The 23,174-nt window shown below is 35.1% G+C and overlaps 3 protein-coding genes across 8 annotated transcripts in view; all 3 read right to left on the bottom strand.

The window, feature by feature from the left end:
• Window positions 1–14,953, bottom strand: part of CCAP-R (Crustacean cardioactive peptide receptor) — a 61,205-nt gene extending 46,252 nt beyond the window's left edge. Inside the window, exons 1-2 of one of the 4 annotated variants that reach the window (XM_076529370.1) lie at window positions 14,742–14,953; window positions 10,009–10,377 (exon numbers count right to left, since the gene is read on the bottom strand). In XM_076529370.1, coding sequence (XP_076385485.1) covers window positions 10,009–10,173 — 165 coding nt within the window. In that variant the 5' untranslated portion in view covers window positions 10,174–10,377; window positions 14,742–14,953. Of the gene's footprint in view, window positions 1–10,008; window positions 10,378–13,840; window positions 13,862–14,741 lie in introns of those variants that run through there. The other 3 variants (XM_003700464.3, XM_076529361.1, XM_076529365.1) reach the window with 3 other exon arrangements.
• A 2,102-nt stretch (window positions 14,954–17,055) lies between these two features.
• On the bottom strand, window positions 17,056–19,416 carry LOC100876900 (arylalkylamine N-acetyltransferase-like 2). 2 transcript variants are annotated; one of them, XM_076534439.1, is made up of 5 exons: window positions 19,278–19,416; window positions 19,030–19,191; window positions 17,960–18,132; window positions 17,468–17,628; window positions 17,056–17,394 (listed from the first exon to the last, which is right to left on the bottom strand). In XM_076534439.1, exons 2-5 carry the CDS (start codon window positions 19,073–19,075, stop codon window positions 17,193–17,195), a joined length of 582 nt encoding a protein of 193 aa, XP_076390554.1. In that variant the 5' UTR covers window positions 19,076–19,191; window positions 19,278–19,416; the 3' UTR covers window positions 17,056–17,192. The 2 variants fall into 2 exon arrangements, with proteins under 2 accessions (XP_076390554.1, XP_003700513.2); XM_003700465.3 differs by lacking the exon at window positions 19,278–19,416 and having other exon boundaries at window positions 19,030–19,240.
• LOC100877011 (arylalkylamine N-acetyltransferase-like 2) lies at window positions 19,301–22,911 on the bottom strand. Of its 2 annotated transcripts, none has more exons than XM_012298917.2 (5): window positions 22,034–22,911; window positions 20,410–20,582; window positions 19,885–20,045; window positions 19,601–19,809; window positions 19,301–19,440 (listed from the first exon to the last, which is right to left on the bottom strand). In XM_012298917.2, the coding sequence occupies exons 1-4, from the start codon at window positions 22,248–22,250 to the stop codon at window positions 19,608–19,610; spliced, it is 753 nt and encodes a 250-aa protein (XP_012154307.2). In that variant the 5' UTR covers window positions 22,251–22,911; the 3' UTR covers window positions 19,301–19,440; window positions 19,601–19,607. The 2 variants fall into 2 exon arrangements, with proteins under 2 accessions (XP_012154307.2, XP_012154305.2); XM_012298915.2 differs by lacking the exon at window positions 19,301–19,440 and adding an exon at window positions 19,474–19,511.
• Window positions 22,912–23,174: the final 263 nt, after the last annotated feature.

Genomic DNA, 23,174 nt, shown 5'->3' with positions numbered 1-23,174 from the left:
AAGCAACTTGGGTTTTCCAATTTCTTTAAAGTCGTGTGTCTCACAGGTACTCGTTCAAAATTCTAAAAGCACCTCTTTGTCAAAAAATAAAAATTGCAAGTTTTTAAACGAATTAACTAGGGTTGATTTTGTTAAAACTGAATGTGTTATAACTAACAGCGTCACATACCGCAACACGTGCATCTATCATTCGCGAGCGCGTACTTTCTTGTCAGACTGTCCGCGAGTATATTCGCTTAACGTTCGCATTATTTTTAATGCCACGACTAGAAGTCTAATTTTATGTCCGTCGAGGCGTGCGCGTGCGTGTCGGGTTGCTCATTTCAAGGAAATTTAAAATACGGTGTAAATACCGCGTTATGTCGCCATTTCTGTTACCGTTTGATCTCCCGCTTTATTTAAGAGCGTTATCATTCCGTGTAATACAAAGTGACGTAAATTTTCAGCGCGAACTAAGAAATCACGGAGGTATCAAAAGCTTGATGAAAAACACGTTCCTTCTGCGGTGGCAAATTTGTTTTCCTTTTGTAACAATCGAAACAAGATAAACGAAGCTTACATTAATCTCTCTGCATACAGGCATTCTTTTTCTGAAAGTTTTACTGTTTATTTTGTTTTCTAGCGGAGAGACGAATATTCTGATTGGCAGCGGAAAAAATATTGGACTGATGAATATGGATATTCGATCCATAGCGTTTTGAGTTTTTAACAAAAATATACAAAGTAAAAAAATACATAAAATTTATGAAATGCCTAAGTCAGAGTTGTAGTTGTAGCTGTCAGATGTCTCGATAATTAACTTCAACTTTTATATAACCTAACCTAACCTAACCACGCTCTGTCAAGCATTGAAACATGCACGTAATTGAAACACAACAAATTTCCTGCCAGCCCAAATTTTTCAAAGCACAGTTTTAAAATTGAACAGTAATTTTATGAGTACTGAAATATTCAGAGTCTGAGTTATACTTAAAACATTGCTAAAACGTAGGTAACATGACATGAATGTTCAAAAGTAGATACGCGTAATGTAAACGTAGCATTAACATGACAATTTCTGGTCGCTCATATATCAGCGACGATCGTCGACGGTATCTCCCGCATTTGTCAAGCTGTTCAGAAGTTTGGCAAATGACGCTGGATATATATCGACAACAATCGATCCCTTCGTTTCACACGACCGATAATTACGTGATAGGTCGTTGGAATTCACTCGACAGCAATCTGATCATTTCAGGATCAATATACTTCACCGGTATTAAAACCTTCCATGAATTATGCAACTTTCAATGTAACATTCTATTTGCAGCTTTTAATTGCATCGATGCTGATTGCAATTTTTAAATGAATTCTTAATAAATGTGAATGTTAATTATTAATAAAAATACAATATAAAATAACATTGCAGTATTGCAGTATTGTATGTAAAATAAATTGGAGTATAAACTAAAATTGCACAGTTTTTAATATGCAATGTATGAGATACATATGTGTTTTTCATAAGTGAGGCATTAAGTACAAAAAAGTCTAACTCCAAAGATTTATAAACCAGGTTGAAAATATATTCATACGAACACATGAAAGTGAAATATGTTCCTTTCAAGATACGAATGTGATTTGATGGTCTTGTATTTTTCAGAGAAGAATATTTCCAACACAAAGAAAGAACAAAAGAATAATTTAAAACACTACTGTGACCTCGAAAAAATGCAAAGTTGCAAAAGAGAAGACATGTGTCCAACAAAGACGAAGTTTCTTCCGCCATTAAAAATTGCCACCTGTTCCACCGTATTCTATTTACAAACAATTGTTCTCAAGGACGCTTTGATGCACGTGCATGCCTTATGCATTTAAGGTAAAAGTAGATAATGGAACTTAAACAATGATTACAATAAAATTGCAGTATGGACAAGTGAAACAAATTCTTCGCTTGATAATTTCTTGCTATCAGAAATTCATAAGACTAGCTAACTTTCAAACGAAAGGATCCTCGTGTTATACTTGGCAAATTTACTCGAATGAAAATTACTGCTACTCGACGGAGCGTGTTTATGGAGGATGGCAGGTATAAAGGGTCGAGTATCACGAACAAGAGCGTCCACATTTAACGTTTCTTGATAAAACAGTCTTTGTAAAACTAACAGAAGGTTGATTGAGTTTTATCATCTCGCTTGGAATCGCAACTTTTCGAGGCTTCTTCGCTAAATTTGTACAGGGTGCTTCATAACATGTTAATCCTTTGCGCTCGAGAGGTGCCTCTCACGCATCATTCGATTTAATACAATAATTTTATATAAGCTGTTTGCAAACAATAAAATTATCTTCGAGTGCAAAGGGTTAATAGCTAATTTCACAGACATAAGTTGTGAGGCGCCATTCGATTTAATACAATAATTTTACATTAATTGATTCTATAATATTGCTCATGAGATGTGTAAACATAGTGAAATAGGTAGTAGTGGAAATTATTAGTAGAGAAATAATAACCTCGAATTCATTTAACATTTTAAAGTTACTGTTAGGAAACAATACAATTATCTTTGAGTGCAAAGGATTAATAGCTAATTTCACAGACATAAGTTGTGAGGCGTCATTCGATTTAATACAATAGTTTGATATTAATTGATTCTATAATATTGCTCATGAGATGTGTAAACATAGTGAAATAGGTAGTAGTGGAAATTATTAGTAGAGAAATAATAACCTCGAATTCATTTAACATTTTAAAGTTGCTGTTTGCAAACAATAAAATTTCAAGTGCAAAGGGTTAATAGCTAATTTCGCAGACATAAGTTGTGTCTTGTAGGGGAAGTATACTGTTTTTAAGGCGCTAGTTTTCCTTAAATTTAAATAGTTACTTTTTCGACATACTATGTATACTTGATAAACGAAACACGTCATTTAAAATTTATCTACAGAAGCAATTAGCACATTTCTCTCGACTTTCATACGCGTCATCGATTATAATTATCTCCCAATCACCCGACTACTCGGTAGTAGTTAAATTTATTAAACATTCCGAACATTCCTCTACAAAATATCAGCTATAGTTTCTTTCCGTTCTCGTCTCCCCGAATTTCCATCAGAGTTTGCATCCGAGATTCCCCGGAAACTTCTCGGCTTTCCGAACTGCGTCGCACGAAGATTGAACCCGGTTGCAAGATCGCAGTAAAAAGAAAAAGCATCAAGAATGGTTGTAGATCGCGTGGATGTTGATTAAAGTTAATTGAAGCTCGCGTTGAACCGACGATTGATTCCACGGATTGCACGGTTCGTTGCACCGAGGAAAATGAAGGAAGGAAAAACAGCCCGCTTCCCGTGAATGGAATCGTAATCGCGATTTACGAGGAGCGTCGAAGAAAGCGAGACTCCGCAACGATGAAAGAGCGTCGCCATTTCTCGATCCTTTCACGAGACGCCTTTCTCGCCAGGCCAATCAAATAATTCTCATGTAAATGTAACGTTTACTGTTTGGTCAGCGTTTTATGGAAGATTTCTCTTTTAATTATTACCGCTGTAATTGCTGTTCGGCGAGGTTCTAAATTGTTACAATGCGAGAAAGGAGTAATCGCTTCGTGAAACGTTCAATTAAATATACATGTACCTCAAGGGGTCATATACGAGTCAAAAAGTACTAATTGGTTAAATTAAACACACGTGATTTGCTGCAAAAATAATTTTTATTGCTGCAAGATAGCGCAGGTTATTCGAGGAGGATAATTATTTGAAAAGATTGGATTTCGATAATTTAAAACGAATAAATGTCAAAACTAGATAGAAGTCGGTTATAGAAGGATTCAATTGAGCTACGTTAATTGCGTTTTTATCTCGCTTTTCCGATAAATTAATTTAAACTTTTCTCGTTCGGACAGACACTGCCGAAACGATGATGAACACTAATGATTTTGTTCGACATTTATTTCGCGCTATAAAAGAATTCTTATTACTTATGAATACAAGGGGTATTTTCCTCGAATCGAAATTATAAATTTATTAAAGACCGTTCGCCAACGGACGGTATCGGAAACGCGATCGGAAACAAATAACCGAGCTGGAGTATTTTCGTTCGGGCGTAAAAAAGTTCCGCGTACCATCGATTTTTACCGCAATAAGTTTAACGATCGATCGACCGCGTAACCAGACTACATCGCGAGGGAACTCTCCCAGAAAGTTTCAATATCGTCCAGCGAGTCGACAGAAAATTCCGTTCTAAATCAAAACGAGAAGTATCGACCCCCACGACGAGACATCGCAATCGAAAACATCGAGCAAAAAGCTGGAGCTTTTCCCATTTCACGAACGAATCTTGCGAGCTTAATTTTATCATACTCCAACGTCACGTCAACGACCCCCTTCTTCGTTCCTCTATTTTTTCCTTCTCTCTGTCTCTCTTTCCTCGCGGACCCGCATTCCTAGTAAAAATAATCGAGTTCCCGGGCTTTCTGCAACGAAGGGTTAAGGGACTCGGTTTCACGAACACCGCGATACACCTCGCTTAGAAAGGGGACAAGAAACGGCCAGGTGACAGCGGATCGCTGACAGGAAGCCATCGTCGATCCACCAGAGGATCGAGACGTTTCACAGATCCTCGTTGATCTCGCGATAACAGATCTTGCCAAGGAATTCTTCCTTCTCCCTTTTTATCGACGATTCAGTTTTTCCACGGAGTCATGAAAAAGTTGCTACAGAGATACCGCTTTGCAAACTGCTTCGCTTATTTCGAACATTTTTATAGACCCGCAGATCTCTGCTGTAATTTCGTTTCCCTTTTTAGACGCGGGATGAAATTACAACAGTTACGGTGTGTTTTGCGTAATTAGTTCTTTTGTTGTACTTATGATAAAATCAGAAATAATAACGTAGAAAGTTAAACATTTAAATCATGAATATGCGGTGACGACTTTAAAAATGTTCAATAGTCTAAGTTAGGTAAAAAAATGATAGGGTAAAGATACATCAAGATGAATAATTATGAACTTAACCTCTAAATGCATGATGGCAACACTGCAATAGTACAACATACATATTAATTTCCAACATGTCTCAGTGAAAATATGTATTGAAATCAGGTCTTATTTTGTAGGAATTTATTGATTATTATTTGTGTGACCTCTAAATGCATAATGACAACATTGCAATACTGCAACATACATTTTAATCTCCGACATGTCTCAGTGAAAATATGTATTGAAATCAGGTCTTATTTTGTAGGAATTTATTGATTATTATTTGTGTGACCCGTTAATGATTATATAGTTATTCCTTGAAGTGTGAACGAAGTGAAAGAGGGTTGCAAGAGATGTCGTCGTGTGTTCGTTGAAAAACGCATCATTGCTGAATGTTCGTTTAACATTCCCTCAGTCTTATGTTATTCTTGAACTGTTAAAAACATGCTTCCTTTAAAAATTTAATTAAATGTTTAAATATTCTTCTGTTAATAAAAGTGCATTCAGTTAAAAGTTTCTGCAATTTTTCTCTCGTAAAAATGATTTAATAGTTAAAGAGAAAATTGTATTTAGAAAATTTGTATTATAGAGAATTCAACTTCGATTGAAGGTTTGAGTGGTAAAAGAGTGGATACTGTTCTCTCTGGCTTTTCAAAAATACTCAACCATCAAGCTCCGCCACGTCGCATATTCCAGACTGTTTATTTCGCGCAATAAACATTTAAATGAAATATCAGCGATAATATACCGGAAACACGGGTTCATCGAACCCGATAAATGTCCTCTATCCAGCAACAAACGTTCGACCGGTATTTTTGGTAGTGGTCGAAGCAATTCACGAGGAAATTTACGAAGGTGGCGAGTTCTGAACGAAGATAATTGTGAATCTGCCGTTTGTTAGCCGTATTTCTCGTCGCTCTATTCCCAGCAGAATTTCGAAAGCTATAGCAATCGAGAGACGTGTGGCGTAGATCGAATATTAAATTTCGGCACGTAGAGAAGAGGGTTGCCTAGCCAAAACACCAAGGCGAAAATGTCGACGTTCGAATTAAAACAGGCGCCTGTCTGGTGTCTATGGTAATTCGTCAGACAGTGGACGCCATCGTTGTCTTGTCACCTGTTCCTTTTCTACCCGTTTCCCTGACACGTGTCTACGCTGCCGAAATTCCAATTCGCGCCATTTAACCGCCGAATGACAACCGACCGTTCCATACTGGCGATAAAATGAACGATTTACGGTTTTCGATGAGCCGATCGTTTCGAGTCACTTTCGGTGTAAACATTCGAACAAAATCAAATTTTGCTCTCTTACGCTTTGATCTGATCACGTATTTGACACTCGTGTTTCAGTTTTTATGTCGATTTTCTATTATATAGGTGCTAAGTATATCTGACCCAATATTTAAGTAATCTCTTGATAGAGATTATCTTCATGACGCATTCGTGGTTTTATACTTTAGCTTTTGTTACGGTTTTAGGTTAGGTTGAGTTCAGAGATTTTTATATTTTAAAATTGAAGATACATTGACGGACAAAAGATAGTTTAATGTATTTTACCCTAGTGTACTCATTTGAGTATACTGCATTCACTTTCATAAACACTGCATGCAGTTTTATAAAACATGAAATGTCCACATGTGTTCTCAGTGCACTCACATGAGTACAGTACTAAAATTTGTAGTATGAAGAGACGTATTATTATTTTTATTATAGCAAAAGGTGTCAGTTATTCCATAAAGTTGTATTGAATCTCTGTACTAGCATCATTGCTTCTTTTTAAAAAAAAATGCTTGTGGGAACAAATAGGTTAAGCCACATGCCTATATGAATATTTGTAACTTCTACGTCAGATATTTTATATCTTGATCATATTCGAGGTACCTTCCGCAACTTATACATTAATAAGATCTTCAAAATATATTCTTTCATTGAATTTTACATGATAAAACATTTCATGCAACAGGTATAATGAACAAGTTTAAAATCTACTATGCAGTCAAATTATAAAACAATGCCCTTCGATCTTCACTGTAAGACATTCATCGTGGCTTTCATGTTTCTTCAACTTCATTTGACAGACATACAGAAAATTGCAGTCATGCTTTATAAAACTGTCGAATTATAAAACAATGCCCTTCGATCTTCACTGTAAGACTTTCATCTAGGCTTTCATGTTTCTTCAACTTCATTTGACAGACATACAGAAAATTGCAGTCATGTTTTATAAAACTGTCGAATTATAAAACAATGCCCTTCGATCTTCACTGTAAGACTTTCATCTTGACCTTCATGTTTTATCAACTTCATTTGACAGATATACAGAAAATTGCAGTCCTGCTTTATAAAACTGTCTCTTTACATAATATGACTTTTTTGTATAATTCATTTTGAACATTTCTGTAGCTGTACTTCATCGTTTCAATTACGATTCGCAAAACTTGACTCGCGATCGGTTATCATAGTCGCAGCTTTGTCACCATGGTGAAATATCGTTCCTTTATCTTCGCCGACGCGACGGAAGAGACCCGCAAGGAAATTTATGTCGTCGGAGATCGCGATGAAACGAAAGAACGCGTATCCGACGTTATCACAGTTTTCCATTATGTCCCTACGAGAAGTACCATAAACATGCCTTGAACGGGATACATTTGAAACTTTCCGTTGTCGCAGTTACTTTTCCGCGTTGCTGCCGCTGTCACGGAAATATTTTCATGAAATATTTTTGTCAGCGAGTAATAACCTTGTTTCTATCTGATAACGGGGAAAATATTAACGAGCTTTATCGTTGTAAACGAGTAATTAATCATCGTCATAAGTAATGGACGCCATGTAGGTTACGTACCGTGTCTTCCGGTATTTATACTTTTAATTTCAATTTTTCATATCGTATCTTTTTGAGGCTGTTCGGGTGGTGATTAGCTGCTAATTTGGGGTAGTAAAGAAAATAAAATTATATACTAGATAAGTAGCAGATATTTTTTCAAGGGGGTGATCTACACAAATTTTTGTTTGATAAGGGGATGATTTACAAAATTTTTTGTTCGGTAAGATTTCTTTGCTTTTTGTTGTAAAATCAGATTTGAGGATCCTTAGAGATTTTCCAACCCCAGAAAAGATTGATATTTTTGATACAAAGGATCAGTTAGATCAATGATAGCCAATTATGTTCTCGAGGGTGTATACGGACATGCAAGCGACGTGCACTCAGCCACTGTCCAGTACAATTCATCTTTGTTATATTGTCACAAGCAGGGCTGTTACACTTGCTAATATAAAAATATCTTTCACATAGTCCTTGATGTAACTTTGAAAATTTCCCCTTAATTTTATAAATTAAAAAATCCTCAATTTTCTAATTTAAAAATGTCCAAGTTGGTAAAGAAGAAAAGTGAGATGTAAAAGTGACATCCTCTAATCACAAATGTTTGTAAATGCTTTGTTTAACACGATGTGCCATTCGCTGATACAAAATGCAGTACCACGAAAGCTGAGGCAACATTATGTCCTTTGAAACCTTGCCTTCAACATTGTTAACACATAAATGAAACGCACGAGGTGCTTTAAAGATAACATTATGAAAACTAGTGCAGACTTGGAAGGTATCAAAGGAACGCTATAGTGAAGTTATCCATCTTTTTATGAAAGATTAAACCTTCGATAAACGCTTTTAGAGGTGCACATATTAAAATTAACTTTGGGAGAATTCTAAAGGAAGCTCCTTGCACGAAAGTAGAGAAGGTATCAATTTAGGTGGTGCATCGAGGAGAATGCAATCAAATATTATTTATAAGTTTATAGAAAAAAATATAATGTAGACTTGCAACTTGTGAATTATATATATTTTCTGTTTTTAATTATTGATGGTTAAATTTATTTTCTATGACGAATTAGTGAAATAAAACTTGTACTTTAATATTTATTTTGTACACAGCTGTAAATTACATATATTTTGTATTTTCAATTGCTGATCCATTAAATTTATTTTCTATGAAGAATCAATGAAATAAAACTTGTACTTTAATATTTATTTTTAACACAGCTGTAAATTACATATATTTTGTATTTTCAATTGCTGATTCATTAAATTTATTTTCTATAGAGAATCAATGAAATAAAACTTGTACTTTAATATTTATTTTGAACACAGAATAAATTACTTGTAAATTACACATATTTTGTATTTTCAATTGCTGATCCATTAAATTTATTTTCTATGAAGAATCAATGAAATAAAACTTGTACTTTAATATTTATTTTTAACACAGCTGTAAATTACATATATTTTGTATTTTCAATTGCTGATTCATTAAATTTATTTTCTATGAAGAATCAATTAAATAAAACTTGTACTTTAATATTTATTTTGAACACAGAATAAATTACTTGTAAATTACACATATTTTGTATTTTCAATTGCTGATTCATTAAATTTATTTTCTATAGAGAATCAATGAAATAAAACTTGTACTTTAATATTTATTTTTAACACAGCTGTAAATTACATATATTTTGTATTTTCAATTGCTGATTCATTAAATTTATTTTCTATAGAGAATCAATGAAATAAAACTTGTACCTTAATATTTATTTTGAACACAGCTGTAAATTACTTGTAAATTACATATATTTTGTATTTTCAATTGCTGATCCACTAAATTTATTTTTTATAACAAATTAGTGAAATAAAGCCTGTATCTTAATATTTATTCTGATCACAGTTTTAAATTACTTGTAAATTACATATATTTTCTATGTTCAATTACTAATCGATTGAATTTATTTTCTATTATGAATCAACAAAATAAAACTTCATGAATTATTATTTATTCTGACCAATATTCAGACAATCAATATTTATTTACACCTTCATGCCTGAATTTTTTCCCCCAATATAAAGTTCACAACTTCATTTGATTGTATCTAGTACGTCAAAGTCAGAGCCTCTTGAAAAATGCATGAAACAGTCCCCAAAGGGTTCTTCACCCTTGAGGTCAATAATTAGCCCGTGTGGACGGTGTCGAAAGTTCAGTATTAATAGTGTGTCTTGTTTTCTTAAACTCACCTCGTAAAAGTAGAAAGAGTCGATCTCATTCGTCGCGTTGACATCCGGCAAAGTGGTGTTGAAGAATTCCGGAAGGCAGCTCGAGCGGTTCTCCGTGAGGTTGCCATTTTCTATCTCGAACGTTTGATTCCGATCGATCCGTTCACCATTTCGTTCCGCGGACATGTCGTTCGCGTCCTATAACGACGTCTCTTCTGTTTCGCCGTTTCAAATTGTCACTGCCACGAAAAATTCATGGCTTCGAAAGCCGGCTAAGCGTCCGACGACTTCATCCTCTCCGCTCGGGCAATCTCTCGATTGATTCGCGAACAAACGATTCTCTGCGATGTTACACTTTCATTGATTGTGCCTCGGTCATTCTTCTCGAATCTGGACAAACAAGCACTTTTTGTTAACTTCGTAATTACTTAGAATCAAAAATATGAAACTTTTCAAAAAAACTATGGAAAGTATAAAACTTCTGAAGAAAAACTTTTGCGCGAATTTCAAGAACTGAAATTTAAAAAATTTGAAGCTTGTTCCAATATTATTTTTAAAGAAGAAAATTTGCAGAAAAATGTTCCTTCTATTATCGAAAGTTTGTCAGAAATGGACAAACGATGCGGTGGGTCGAATAAATTGAAAAACCTAGTCGATAACAGTCATGATAACAGAATTTCGACAATGGAACAACCCCGCGTTAAAGATACCCGTGTCAATTTTCTTTCCCAATTTCCAGTGACATTTCCATGGAATCGACAAAGCAACCGAGCAGCTTCAGTGTGCGGTGATCCAGGTTTCAATCAGTTAATTCACGAAAGTATGCTTACAAAAGAAATGTCTTCCCCATTCGATTCGATGGATTTGTGTGTGAAAACAATGGAACAGGGTTGGAACGAACCTATTGAAGTCATGTGGGCTTAAAGCGTCGTGGTATATCGTGAATTCGGTTGTCAGCGTAAATTCAGTTGACATAATATGAAGAAGAGTTGTATACAATAAATGTTGTTAATATAATAATTAAATATACTTCAGGTAAATTCTGAAGAGAGAGAATGATGGTGAAAGGTCTTTGTTAATCTTTAATTAAGTTCAGATGATTTTGAGTAATTTGGTTTCCAGATGCACATGTGTGGTCTATGTACACATATGAGTACACATATCAGTGTCATATTCACTTATTATCAGTTACTTTTATTATAACCTTTTTTTGTTATCATTGATCAGAACTTGTTTCATTGTATTTAAATTTACATGTTCATATCGTTCGTACACGTACACATATCGCTCAGCTTCAGTTCAGTATTACACTGTCGCTTTATTTGCAATCGATATTTGTGCTTTTCCAAATGTCACAGTAAGTTCATGGATCACATATGAAACAAATAATATTTCCAGATCGTACAAGCATCGTACATTAACGTAAAAAGCAGAGAAACATTTATGATCAATGTCATTGAAAAATCATGCAATCAAGCAGACAAATAATTACATACGACAAATGCATATGACATATGTCTGTATGTGACAATTAACTACACACGAATGATAGTAACGTAAAATCATGCAGCTGAGCGGATACTGATACAGATACGTGTAAATAGACCTTTGTTCCCATCAGATTGAACTGCAAAGATTTGTCCTCACTGAATCGTTACTGAGTCGACTTGCTACAGAATTGTAGATGAATTAAAGTTTAGCGAGCTCGATTAAGAAGATGGTAAATATACTGGTGTAGAAAGGGTCGCGACGTGACCGCTTGCAAATGCGATTCTGAAAAATCAGGACTCGAGGAAGAAGAACCTGTTCCGGCAGAAATAACGTTTTCGTGCTACGTGGGAGCATTTCGTTACACCGGTTACACGTACGCCGAGGATAATCTTTTTGCGGTACGCGTTGGACAGCAACGCTAGTGCTCGAAATCTGTTGAGCAAATAATAAAGAAAGCAACCTCTTCAGAGATACACCTACATACCTCTTTTTATATTCATCAACCATTTTTCTATTCACTCAAAATTTATGGGGACACCATTTTTAATATTGGCAATTCTTTTAGGATCTATTTATATAATTCTTTATACTACAAAAATTAAATCACTCTTTCTAACCTGAAGGGGTGAAATGGTACAAGTGCTAGCAATTTATAAATTAATTTCTTTATAAAAATCTCTGAAATTGTAAAACCAGTATGCAGATTAAGGAAGCACAATCTGAAATACTCAACGATATTATTACCTGAATACAAGCCTATACAAACACTTTCTATGATATCATACTGTGTCTATTTACCTCGTATATCTAAGAAGCATCAAGTTATGGCACAGCTTCAAAAACAAACCTCGCAAAGAAAGCATCGGAAGTTTGGTTTACATCAGAATCCTTTTACAGCTAATTACGTTAGCATATTGAATTCAGTTCGAAAGAACCAAGATCGGTAAAAGTTCTGACAAAGTTATCATTATCCCCGGTGTAAAAAGTTTCCGCAAAAGTTCCGACGACGGAAGAAATAATATTCAGACCCGGCATGTTTTAAATTCTTTCATCATTTTCTCTTCATCATCTGGAAAATCTTTTCGCCTACGAGAGTAAGAAATTGACGTACGTAAATATACGGAGCGTTCGACTCGACGAGAGGCTAAATATTCGCGGCCGTTTTTCGAAGGAAACCAACGAACGGACGGCAGAGTAATATTCGTCGAATTTTTGGTCGTGTTTTTTATTAACAAACACCGGGGTTTTGACAACGTTTCCGGAAGTTTTGCCTATATTCTTTTTTACCGTGTTCGATTTTATTCACTCGATTTAAATAAAGGCACAGGCTTTTTGAAACCAATGCCGAATATTTTGCTCTCCCGGAAAATTTTTTTTTGTTTGTGTTCGCTCTTTTTGTTGAGCTTCGTTTATCTGCTCTGTGATAAATTATTAACGGAAAAATGATTTTGTTGGTGCGAATACGGTTTTCGGATTGAGGGCTTACAAAGTAGATAATTCTGGAATTATGTGTCATTAATAGGCGTCCATCTGTAGCTGTCCACGGTATTTCACTGCATATTTCAGCACAATACAAAATTGTTTTATTTTATTTAAAACAATTCGACAAAATTCATTTAAGAAGATTATAATTTCCCTCGCTAATCTACGTCATTTTTTTATTGCGTACTTAATGTTTCTTTCATGAAGGTTTGTAATAGAGTGTGCCAGAATCCGGAAGAACAAACTGAACGGAAATGTCAAAGGTTGCAGTGCTACTTTGATCTGCGCCATTTCATCAACGTTTTAACAAAAATAATCTCGATGTTATCAGGAAGTGTACAGAGCGTATGGACAATCCTGCAAAGTAAACAGTGAAAGCTTGTGCACAACTGAGCAAAAAACTGCGATGGCAAGATTATTCTCAAAAAGATGCTCCACGTTTGTGCTTTGACGATTAACGGAAAATATCATTAAAGCTCCGAGATTTGCAGAAATAAACATTTTTGCAATGAACGTTTTAATTGCAATTATGAAGCTGAAATTATTACATGCTGAGATATTTCCTTTCTTTTGATTTAATTAATTCTTTCGGTGGAAAAGAAGCAATTAATTTATCGTGTTGCGCGGAAAAGGTCAAGATTGAGAAAGGGCGTTGAAAATTTCATTTTGCTTTGAAAGCTCAGTTGAAATAGTGTTTTTTAATTACAACTGAAATGATATTCACACAAATATGTATAAAAGAAAATGGTTGTCAAGAAGTAATGTGTTGCTATAACTCCAAAAAACGAAGGGAGAATTGAAGGATTATAAACTGTTTTTTAAAACTAAAATTATTTATTAGTCCGCTAAAAAAGTGTATTGTCAGAGAAATATATTCTACCTTTGTTTGATCGAAAAATTGTTTCCGCACTGCACGAAGTGGAACAAAGTAACCAAAATTTCATTTCTTTTCTAAAAACGTGCCTGAAAGGTATGTATTGGTTTTTGGCCGATAAATTCGTTGGAAATCACAAAACATTATTAACACGTAGCAAAAAAATCGCAATTGCAAGAATTTCGTACAAAGTTTAGAATTGAAAGCACGATAGAAATGATATTATGTCCACGTTTCCCCGATAAATACGTTGACTATCAGAAAAGAGTCGCGTGGAACGTAGCCAACAGAAATCAATTAAAGCTACAATATGTTTTTTTTTAAATTCAATACTGTTGCGATTAAAATTTTAATTATTATTTGGGAGCGAAATATTTTGTTTAAACTGTACTAAATAAATAAATAATATTGAATGAAATATTTTTCTGCTGGTTTGTTTCGTTGTATTTGATCTCGAGAGTAAATGATCCTTGTGATGTATCCTTGTTAATTTAAATTTGTAATGTGGTTAATATTTGAACCCTATTTTGTACTTGAGCTATTGTAACATTAACGATATTTTTATAACAACGTACTTGTATTAAAAATTACTTAATTGCAGATGTTCCTACTCGTGGATAAAAATCAACTCGTTTCCTCTTAATTCCCTAATCTCAAGTCCCGATTTAACCCCGGTTCTCTATCAGAACATAAAAAGAAGCGAACGACTGTACTTTAATTACGAAGCAAACAGTGGTAAAAAGCTATTTCCGCATCAACGGGTATTTTCAAAAGCCTTTAGTTCGACTTCCATTCAATTAATTGGACTTTTCATCTACTATTAATAATAAAAAGAAGCGACAGATAGAAGAAGAAATATCAACAATAATTTCATACGAATGAATAAATATACGCCGCGGTTTATCACCTTCGTATCCTTGGGCCGCTTTTTAAGATGGGTTCATTTTTGATTATCCTTGTTAAGTCGCGAATCGCTGTGTCGACGTACAAAAGTCGCGGGAAAAGGAACGAAGTGCGAAAACAGGACGAGAACCAATCGTAAAGGAATCAGGATGAGAACGAGCGAGAACACACTTACTCGTACGACGCGCCGAACGCGACTGACGCGTCCGACCAATTCGCGCTAACTCTATAGCAAAATTTACGAATATCGCGCGCATGCGCGCTGACGCTAGTGACGTAGGAGAGCGGCTGAGATCTGACAATGTTCCAAACTTATTCTACGCTAATTTCTACATCCATATACTTATAGACTAACACTTTACACTTATTTTTATGACATTAACTTAATCAACAAGTTTTGTTATTTCTGTTAGATCTAATCGAACATATGTAACTATAATCTTATTATATGTATAAAATATTAATTTCAATACACAAAGTGAACTATTATTGACCGAGAGCTTTATTTAATCATTTAATCACTAACTATTTGTAACAGTGTGTGCTCTTCTGGAATCTAAATTATTACGTACTGCAATGATTTTTTATACAAAAATTTGCAAATACATGCAATCGTCTATTACCTCATTGTATGCCATATATGTATATTCAAGTTTAAACAAAGTTCTTTTGAAAATTTGTAGATAAAGGCAGTGTATAAAGTCATAATACAAATTAGAAACTATGCTACATCATTATACTACGTTTTAAAAATTTTAAAATATATAAACTTGCCCTTTTCACAACAATCGAAAGCACAGCGTCGTGACATTAACAAAGTCATGATTTGTAACGTCGCCCGAAAACGCAGCTATCTCTAATAACGCTGTCAGTTTGAATTATAGACGACACGTACGGTACAGAGCATCCCTAAAGGTTGAAATTCCGCCAACGAAACTCGACGTTCAGAAAACCCGTGTTTTTCACTGCCGCGCCACGAAGGACCATCCGTCAAGATCGCCCGCCTCCAGCTCCCGTTTCGAGAAGATCGATTCGAAAGAAGAATCATGCCGATAATAGCTACGGAAATACCGGTGTCAGGAAATTGTTATCCGTCCGACGCGATTATCGGACGGTACGTGGTCGCATGACTCGTTAATGAGCGTGCATCGAATTACTCGCCCATTGCCCGCATTTCGCCGGCGATGAAACGCGAACGCGCCACCCTGAATTTCGTAACGCGTGTATCTCGAATGCATTCGAATGTCGGTGCTTATCGGAACGAGCGGAAGTGCGTTCACCCGTATTTCGGCGTGCACCATACAACAGTTACATCGGTGGACAATTGAAATTCTATGGGTAGCATGGGGCGTACGTGGTTCCTGCAACCACGTTTTATTACTAGCTTAACGATGTATACTTTGCTATATTTATTCATAGAACCGGTATGTTGGCTAATCTTTTCATTAAGAGAAATTAGGAATCAATCACTATAACAAAATATAGGTGCATGTAGGGTCATATGCACACATGTGTAATAAAACATATGTGAATCTCGTTTAAATTAATTCACTCGGCTTGTAACTTCTACCTAAAATTTGCATTGTCAATATTTTTAAAGTTACAAGCTTCCAGAGATAAATATTAAATATTTCAGAGAGATGTCTGATGAAGAATTTTCCTACATATGTGTCCACATCCACATGTCCACATCCACATGTCCACATCCACATATCCATATCCACGTGTCCACATCCACATGTCCTCGTATAAAATATATGAAGAGCCAATTCTCTTGTTAAATAAAGTTATACATTATTTAACGCACGTGTCCAATTCAATTAATTCTGAATACGATGATTTAGAGTGCAGTAGAAAAGAATAGGGAATCTGATTACACGTATGCAAATAGAAGTATGCGAGTATCCTGAGGTTGTTTCCTGTATCCTATACAATTTCTTCGATAGAAACAGCAACGTGAAACCAGGAAATTGTATTCGTTTCTAGGAAACGATGTTCAAGTGCCAAACGACAGACCACGAGGATAAGGCTTTTCGCCGACGAGGCAAATTGGGACTGTTTGTTCCATTGTCGGGTGATTTACTCATCCTCTTCTGTGGACGAAAGCATTCATTGCCTCGTTACATGTATCATGTGCACTTTCGAAAATATGCTTTTCCTGAAAAAGATGGATAACACTACTGTGTCGTATGAATATGTAGTTCGATCATGGAATGATTGATGACTTGACATCCACTCAGAGTTACAGTTTAATTTTAAGTCTTTGGCTGTTTGGGTCTGTGTTCAACTATGTCTTAAGGTAATATAATTAGTTTGGATACTTTGGCAGAATTTTGTATTATATCAGAAGATCGGAGAGCTTCATACAGCGTTAAAATATAAGTTAGATACTTTACATCAAATTTATACAATAATGTTAATGTTATTATTGTTATTAATCTTAATGTTATTAGTCTTAATATAGTCTTCTCGCCATAATCTTTGCCGATTCCGATTTGATACCACGAAACAGAGGATTTCCCTTCTCGTCCACCATGTCTTCGTACTTTTGCTCTACCAGTGTTTCGAAACCGCATCGCTCAGCCAATTTCTGCGCGATCGGTGATGAAAATATTGTAGACGTCACTGGAATCTTGTATTCTCGACCTATGTCCACTCTATAAATATATTTAAAATTATAAGAGAATTAAATGTAATTACATATTTATCGAGTTGGATACGTAGATCAACCTGGTACGAAGAAGATGGCCGCCTAGCGCAACCCCTCGATACTCAGGGTGCACGGAAAGTCCAAAAGCACCGATGTATCGATCTACTCCGTATTTCTCATACACTTGGGCTTTCTTGGTCAAGTCTATTGTTATGTCCCACATAAGTTTCGGTGATGGAGGCTGAAGAGTTACACGTGTTTGAGTTAAACGTTTAACCTAACTGTTTAACATTACTTATTTAACCTAACCATCTAATATTACTATCTAACATTAGTGAAGACGCTGACTACTTTCATAATACACTCTCGTTATATCGTATGCTATAGACTGTTACAAACATTCTTCATTCGTCAAAGAAGGAAGCTTTCTAAGACGTATTACTAACAAGATTTCCATCGATGTTTCCATCTATGACAACATAATGAGAGTTTACTATAAAAGGGATAAAAAGAGCTCTCAGTAGACAGAGGTCTATCTCAAAGAGCCACTATTGTACTACAGTAAAAATCACCATAGATTCCGTAAAGACCATGTCGTCGTCTATCTGACAAAATTTTAGTACGTTAACGGCTGCCATTACTGGTTTACCGCCATCAGGATTCTCTGTGAACGCTCCGATGGCCAAACCGTGTTGCAGGTACTCTTTCCACTGGTGTTGATAAGTATCTACAAGCTCTTTTCTATCTGGAAAGACATGTTCGGTTATGTTACATTTCATACATTTTTATAGATGCATTTCAATATACATGAATGTATACATAATAATTATTTGAGACATTTCCCAATATTAGGATGGGTAAAATCATAATTGTATAAAGTGCAAATTGTAAACTGTTACAATTGCTGAAAAGATATTACTGCAGCACGATCTTGAGAATATATAGTGTTACGAAACTATTGTTGACGTTTACCAGCCTTGTTGATAACGTCAATCAAACAGTTCGTTTCATCCATACTCTCTTGACAAGTAATCATGATCTGCTTCGATAGTTTGCTATATTCTCAAGTTTCACGTATTTAGGTGTCATTTCTTGCGACCTCTTCTCTATACTTATAGAGTAGATCCATGAAAAAATTACTTCTAAATTCGAAGAAGTCTGATATTACTTTTCAAACTCAGCAGCTGTCGATTTTTTATTCGCATCTTTTGCTAAGTCATTCTGCACAAACACCGGAAGCAGAGAAATATAAACTTAGGGTACTCTGTAATTCAGATTACTGAAGATTATAGATGACTAAATCTGTGTAGTAACCTTGACGTATCAAAGATGTTAAGCGATAAATATTTCAAACAATCTCATTAGAAAAATAATACGTGAAACTTGGAAAACAAAAATGAAATTTAATTTTACGTCAATAGATAAGTTCTATCGAATATCACAGTTCGAGTAAAATAAAAATAAAAACTTCAAGTATTTACACGGTGATAGAAATCTTATGTAAGTGTATAAATTATCTTTTACAGAAAGTTAAAAATATTTTTTTATTAGACTATCAAAAGTACTTGAAAAGTCGTGAAAATTGTTACGTGAACAATCTCATATTTTTATCATAGACCGAAATGAAAATAAAGTAACTTACTCAAGCATTTGCACATGGGTTCATCAGCAACGAAAAAGGTACACATGTGTTTAACCGCGTCGTCATACCTGTCCTCGGGTATATCTTGAATGGTAAACTTTATCGGTTTGTCTCCCTTGCCTTTGATGACAGCTTCCACGGTACTCCACACTTTTGGTGGTCCTGGAGGTTTTATTGGAAAGGAAATAGGTTTCGGCTTATCGGCACTCATTTCCGATTTGATGAAATACCAAGGAAATTAAACGAACACTAATTTTTGTTTTTGCTCTCCGCTATTTGTCGCTCTTGTCTCTCGTCTTCTGATTGAATGACTAGATGAATTGTGCAATGCAGTGGTTGTCTGACATAGCTTGCATAGTTTTCCTGCTGCAAGAACTGCTCCGCTTTCATAGCAGTGACAGTCAAACTCCGCTTGAGAAGATTAATAGATAAGACAAAACACCATTTTCTATTTACAACATTTATATCTAATTTACACATTCCTAAATGTATGACAAAATATTTTATTGTATTCAGTAAGGTCAGAAGGCTTCATTGTACAAAGTTGGAATATAAGTTACATCAAACTTACACAAATGTTAATATAGTCTTCGCGCCATTACCTTCACCGATTTCGATTCGATTCCGGGAAACAGGGGATTTCCTTTCTCGTCCACCATGTCTTCGTACTTTTTCTCTATCAGTGTTTCGAAACCGCATCGTTCGGCCAGTTTCTGCGAAATCGGTGATGTGAACGCTGTGGACGTTAGCGGAATCTTGTACTCGCGCCCTATGTTCTCTCTGTAATGTAAATTTAACGTTATAAGGGACCTAAATGTAATTAGAGGTTTATTGAGAAGACTTGAATACGTGTACCTGGCGCGAAGAAGATGGCCGCCCAGAGCAGCCCCTCGATACGAAGGGTGCACGGAGAGTCCAAAAGCACCGATGTATCGATCTACTCCGTATTTCTCAAACACTTCAGCTTTCTTACACAAATCTATTATTTCATCCAGTATGGATTTTGGCACTGGAGGCTGTAAATTATTTTTATGTATTTAATTGGGGGCCATTCTTTATCGTAGATACACTAATCGCTTCTACAATAGACTTTCTTTATGTCGCATCTTTGTCACTAATGTTAGTTCATTATTTATCAAAAAAGAGAGCTTTCTAACTAACTTCCAACCGTACTACTAAATTCTAGAACGTCTAACTTCTTTTTCATCGGTACAGCTCTATTGATGGTAACGTAACGAAAGTCTATTATGCTTCAACTATGAAAGGGACATTAGAAAATACATTTTGTCAATATTAGTAACATGTATTCCTTAGAAGGTAGGAATCTCCTTCGAATAGGTATATAAATATTGTGTGAGATATGAGTACAACAAAAATCACCATAGATTCCGCAAAGTCCGTCGAGTCGTCTACGTGACAAAATATTAGTACGTTAACGCCTGCCATTATTGGTTTCCCGCCATCGGGGTTCTCTGTAAACGCTCCGACAGCCAAACCATGATTCAGAACATCTTTCCATAGATGTTTAAAAGTGTCTGCAAGCTCTTGTGTATCTGGAAAGACGATACATTTTGTTGCATTTCATTTAATACTTCTACAGATGGATTTTAATATGTGTTACAGTAAAAACTGCATAACTGCAAGAAAATTGGGAACCAAGCTTTCGATGTATCGAAAGAGAGAGGTTTCAAGAAAGAAAATCAGCAAAAAGATATACGTTCGAACAATACTAATGGAACTTTCACCGATGTTATTGTGAGATTCTCCCAATTAAAATTTACTTATGTGTAAAGCGTTTCACATATACCAAACACATCACTCCAATAAACATCGCAAATTACGTCATGTTTGGTCTCATTTTAATCGGGAGAATCTCACAAGTATATTCGTGAAAGTAACATTGAACAAAATTAGAAAATAAAATAGTTTTATTATTGTATTAGTATTGTCTCGCTGATATGGTATTTCGGATCGCATTACATACGCTGCTCGTCAAGCGTCAAGGTTCGTCAAGAGGGAACCTCTCGACTGGCGGGGATCACCTTATAGCTATTCTGTCAATTCTTGCAGTTATATAGTTTGTACTGTATATATAATAATTTGAAATATTTCACTAGAATGAGTATGATCCTAAACACGACAATGACACTTAATGCATTAAGTGGTAGCGTGCTCGTGCATTAAAGCCATAATTATATAAAGTGTTACAATTGCGCACGTGACATTCATTACTGCATGGCCTTACAAATATGTAGTGTGGCTTACATCGATGACCATTATCAAGGTTGTTTATATAGTGAATCAGGTGAACAGTTATCATACTTTCTTGATAAATGAAATTGTCCGCTATGGCAGTTTTTTATATTTTCAATTTTATATAGGTGTGTTTGCAACCTTTCCTTATATATTTATATAAATTTTCTTCTTAGATCAAGTCTGTTATTTTTTTAGATAGACTAAGTATCGATTTTATTGTTCGCATCTTTGCTACGTCAACTTCTGTACAAACAACCGGAAACACGAGGGAAATATTGATACGTGGGGTACTCGGTTATACGTAGCTTAATAAAGAACAATTTATGCATTAAAATGTTCTCACCTACAGAACATACTTCTCTATTTCAATTTCAAATTGCGCGAGACACATTTTCATGCTTATAACTAAGTAGTGACCTCTAACTGAAAGAGAATAGTAACCTTGACCCAGCACTTCTCAGAAATGTGAAATCATGTGCGGGTTAAAATTAGACACTCATTTTAAACAATCTTTCGTTTACAAGAAAAATAATATTCAAAACTTGGAAAATGAAAATGAAATTAAATTTAAATATTGGTAGATAAATTCTATAAGTTCATGTCAGAAATCGAGTAGAATAAAAATGAAGTGACAAGAACTTTGAGTATTTACAACATGGTAGAAATTTTATATAAAAATAAGAGGAAGATACTAAACCTAATTAGCATTATATTCGTCATAAACCAAATAACAACAATAAAAACTTACTGTGACATTTGCACATGGGCTCATCAGGGATGAAATAAGTACACATGTGTTCAACCACCTCGTCGTACCTGTCCTCAGGTACTTCCTGAATAGTAAACTTTATCGGTTTGTCTCCTTTCCCTTTGATGACAGTTTCCACGGTGCTCCAAACCTTTGGCGGTCCTGGAGGTTTTATCGGAAACGAAACAGGCGGTTTCTTCTGCTTGTCAGCACTCATATTTCCGTTTTGATGACACTAGCAGTTGCAACGAAATGTCCAGAGTAATTAAACGGTCGAATGTGCAGCTTAATATATAATCTTGCTATTTCCCACTATTTGCCGCTGTTGCTCCTCTAAAGTCTTTTAACTGAATGACTGGATGAATTGTGTAATGCAGTGGTTGTCTGTTATCATTTATACTTGTTATCGTTATCCGCCACACGCACTATTCGCCGCTTCTCAATAGTGCAGAGCAGTGATAGTCAAACTTCCTCGTGATAGAAATGCACGAAATAATCTTGATACAATTACAAATTAACCTTCACTTGAGAAGATAAATAAAAAATACAAAACTACATTTTCTATCGATATACATTTGTACTATTAATTTATAAACAATCTAAAGAAATTTAGAAGAGCCACAATGAATATGCGTATATTCTTTTCTTTATTGCACAAAAATGCAAATTGCCCTTTCTTTTTAAATTACCACACTTCGCACTCTTGTTTGTTCGCTATTTTCAAGTTTTCCTTGTTATTATGCATAGTAAACAATTAGTAACAATAACTTTTGCATAACTAATTTACACCGAATGTTTGTCGTGTTAAGCAACTCGTAAAAGCAAAGAGACGAGCGTGCAGAAATTTCGTTTGAGGTATTTGTGTTGTCAGTCAATGTTAGTCACTATTTCATAGGAAACTGACTTCTATCCAGAAGAAACAGACAAGTTATCTTCGTCGTAGTTGCTTGTCACAACAGCGAACGAAAATCATTGTTTATATTTTACGATTTTCTGACTCGAAGCAGAATGTCAACGGAGTTAAAATTAATTCGTAAGGCGAAGAAAATATATCGAGTTGTCCTATTTAAATCGATCACCGGAAACGTAAACAATATTATAATATTCCTAATAGTTTTCGATGTTATGTTTCAAAGATATT

This window comes from Megachile rotundata, chromosome 1 (genome assembly GCF_050947335.1).
Source record: "Megachile rotundata isolate GNS110a chromosome 1, iyMegRotu1, whole genome shotgun sequence".
NCBI classification, from domain to species: Eukaryota; Metazoa; Arthropoda; class Insecta; order Hymenoptera; family Megachilidae; genus Megachile; species Megachile rotundata.
The sequence above is the reverse complement of the archived record's forward strand: the minus strand, read 5'-3'. Positions and strand labels throughout refer to the sequence as shown.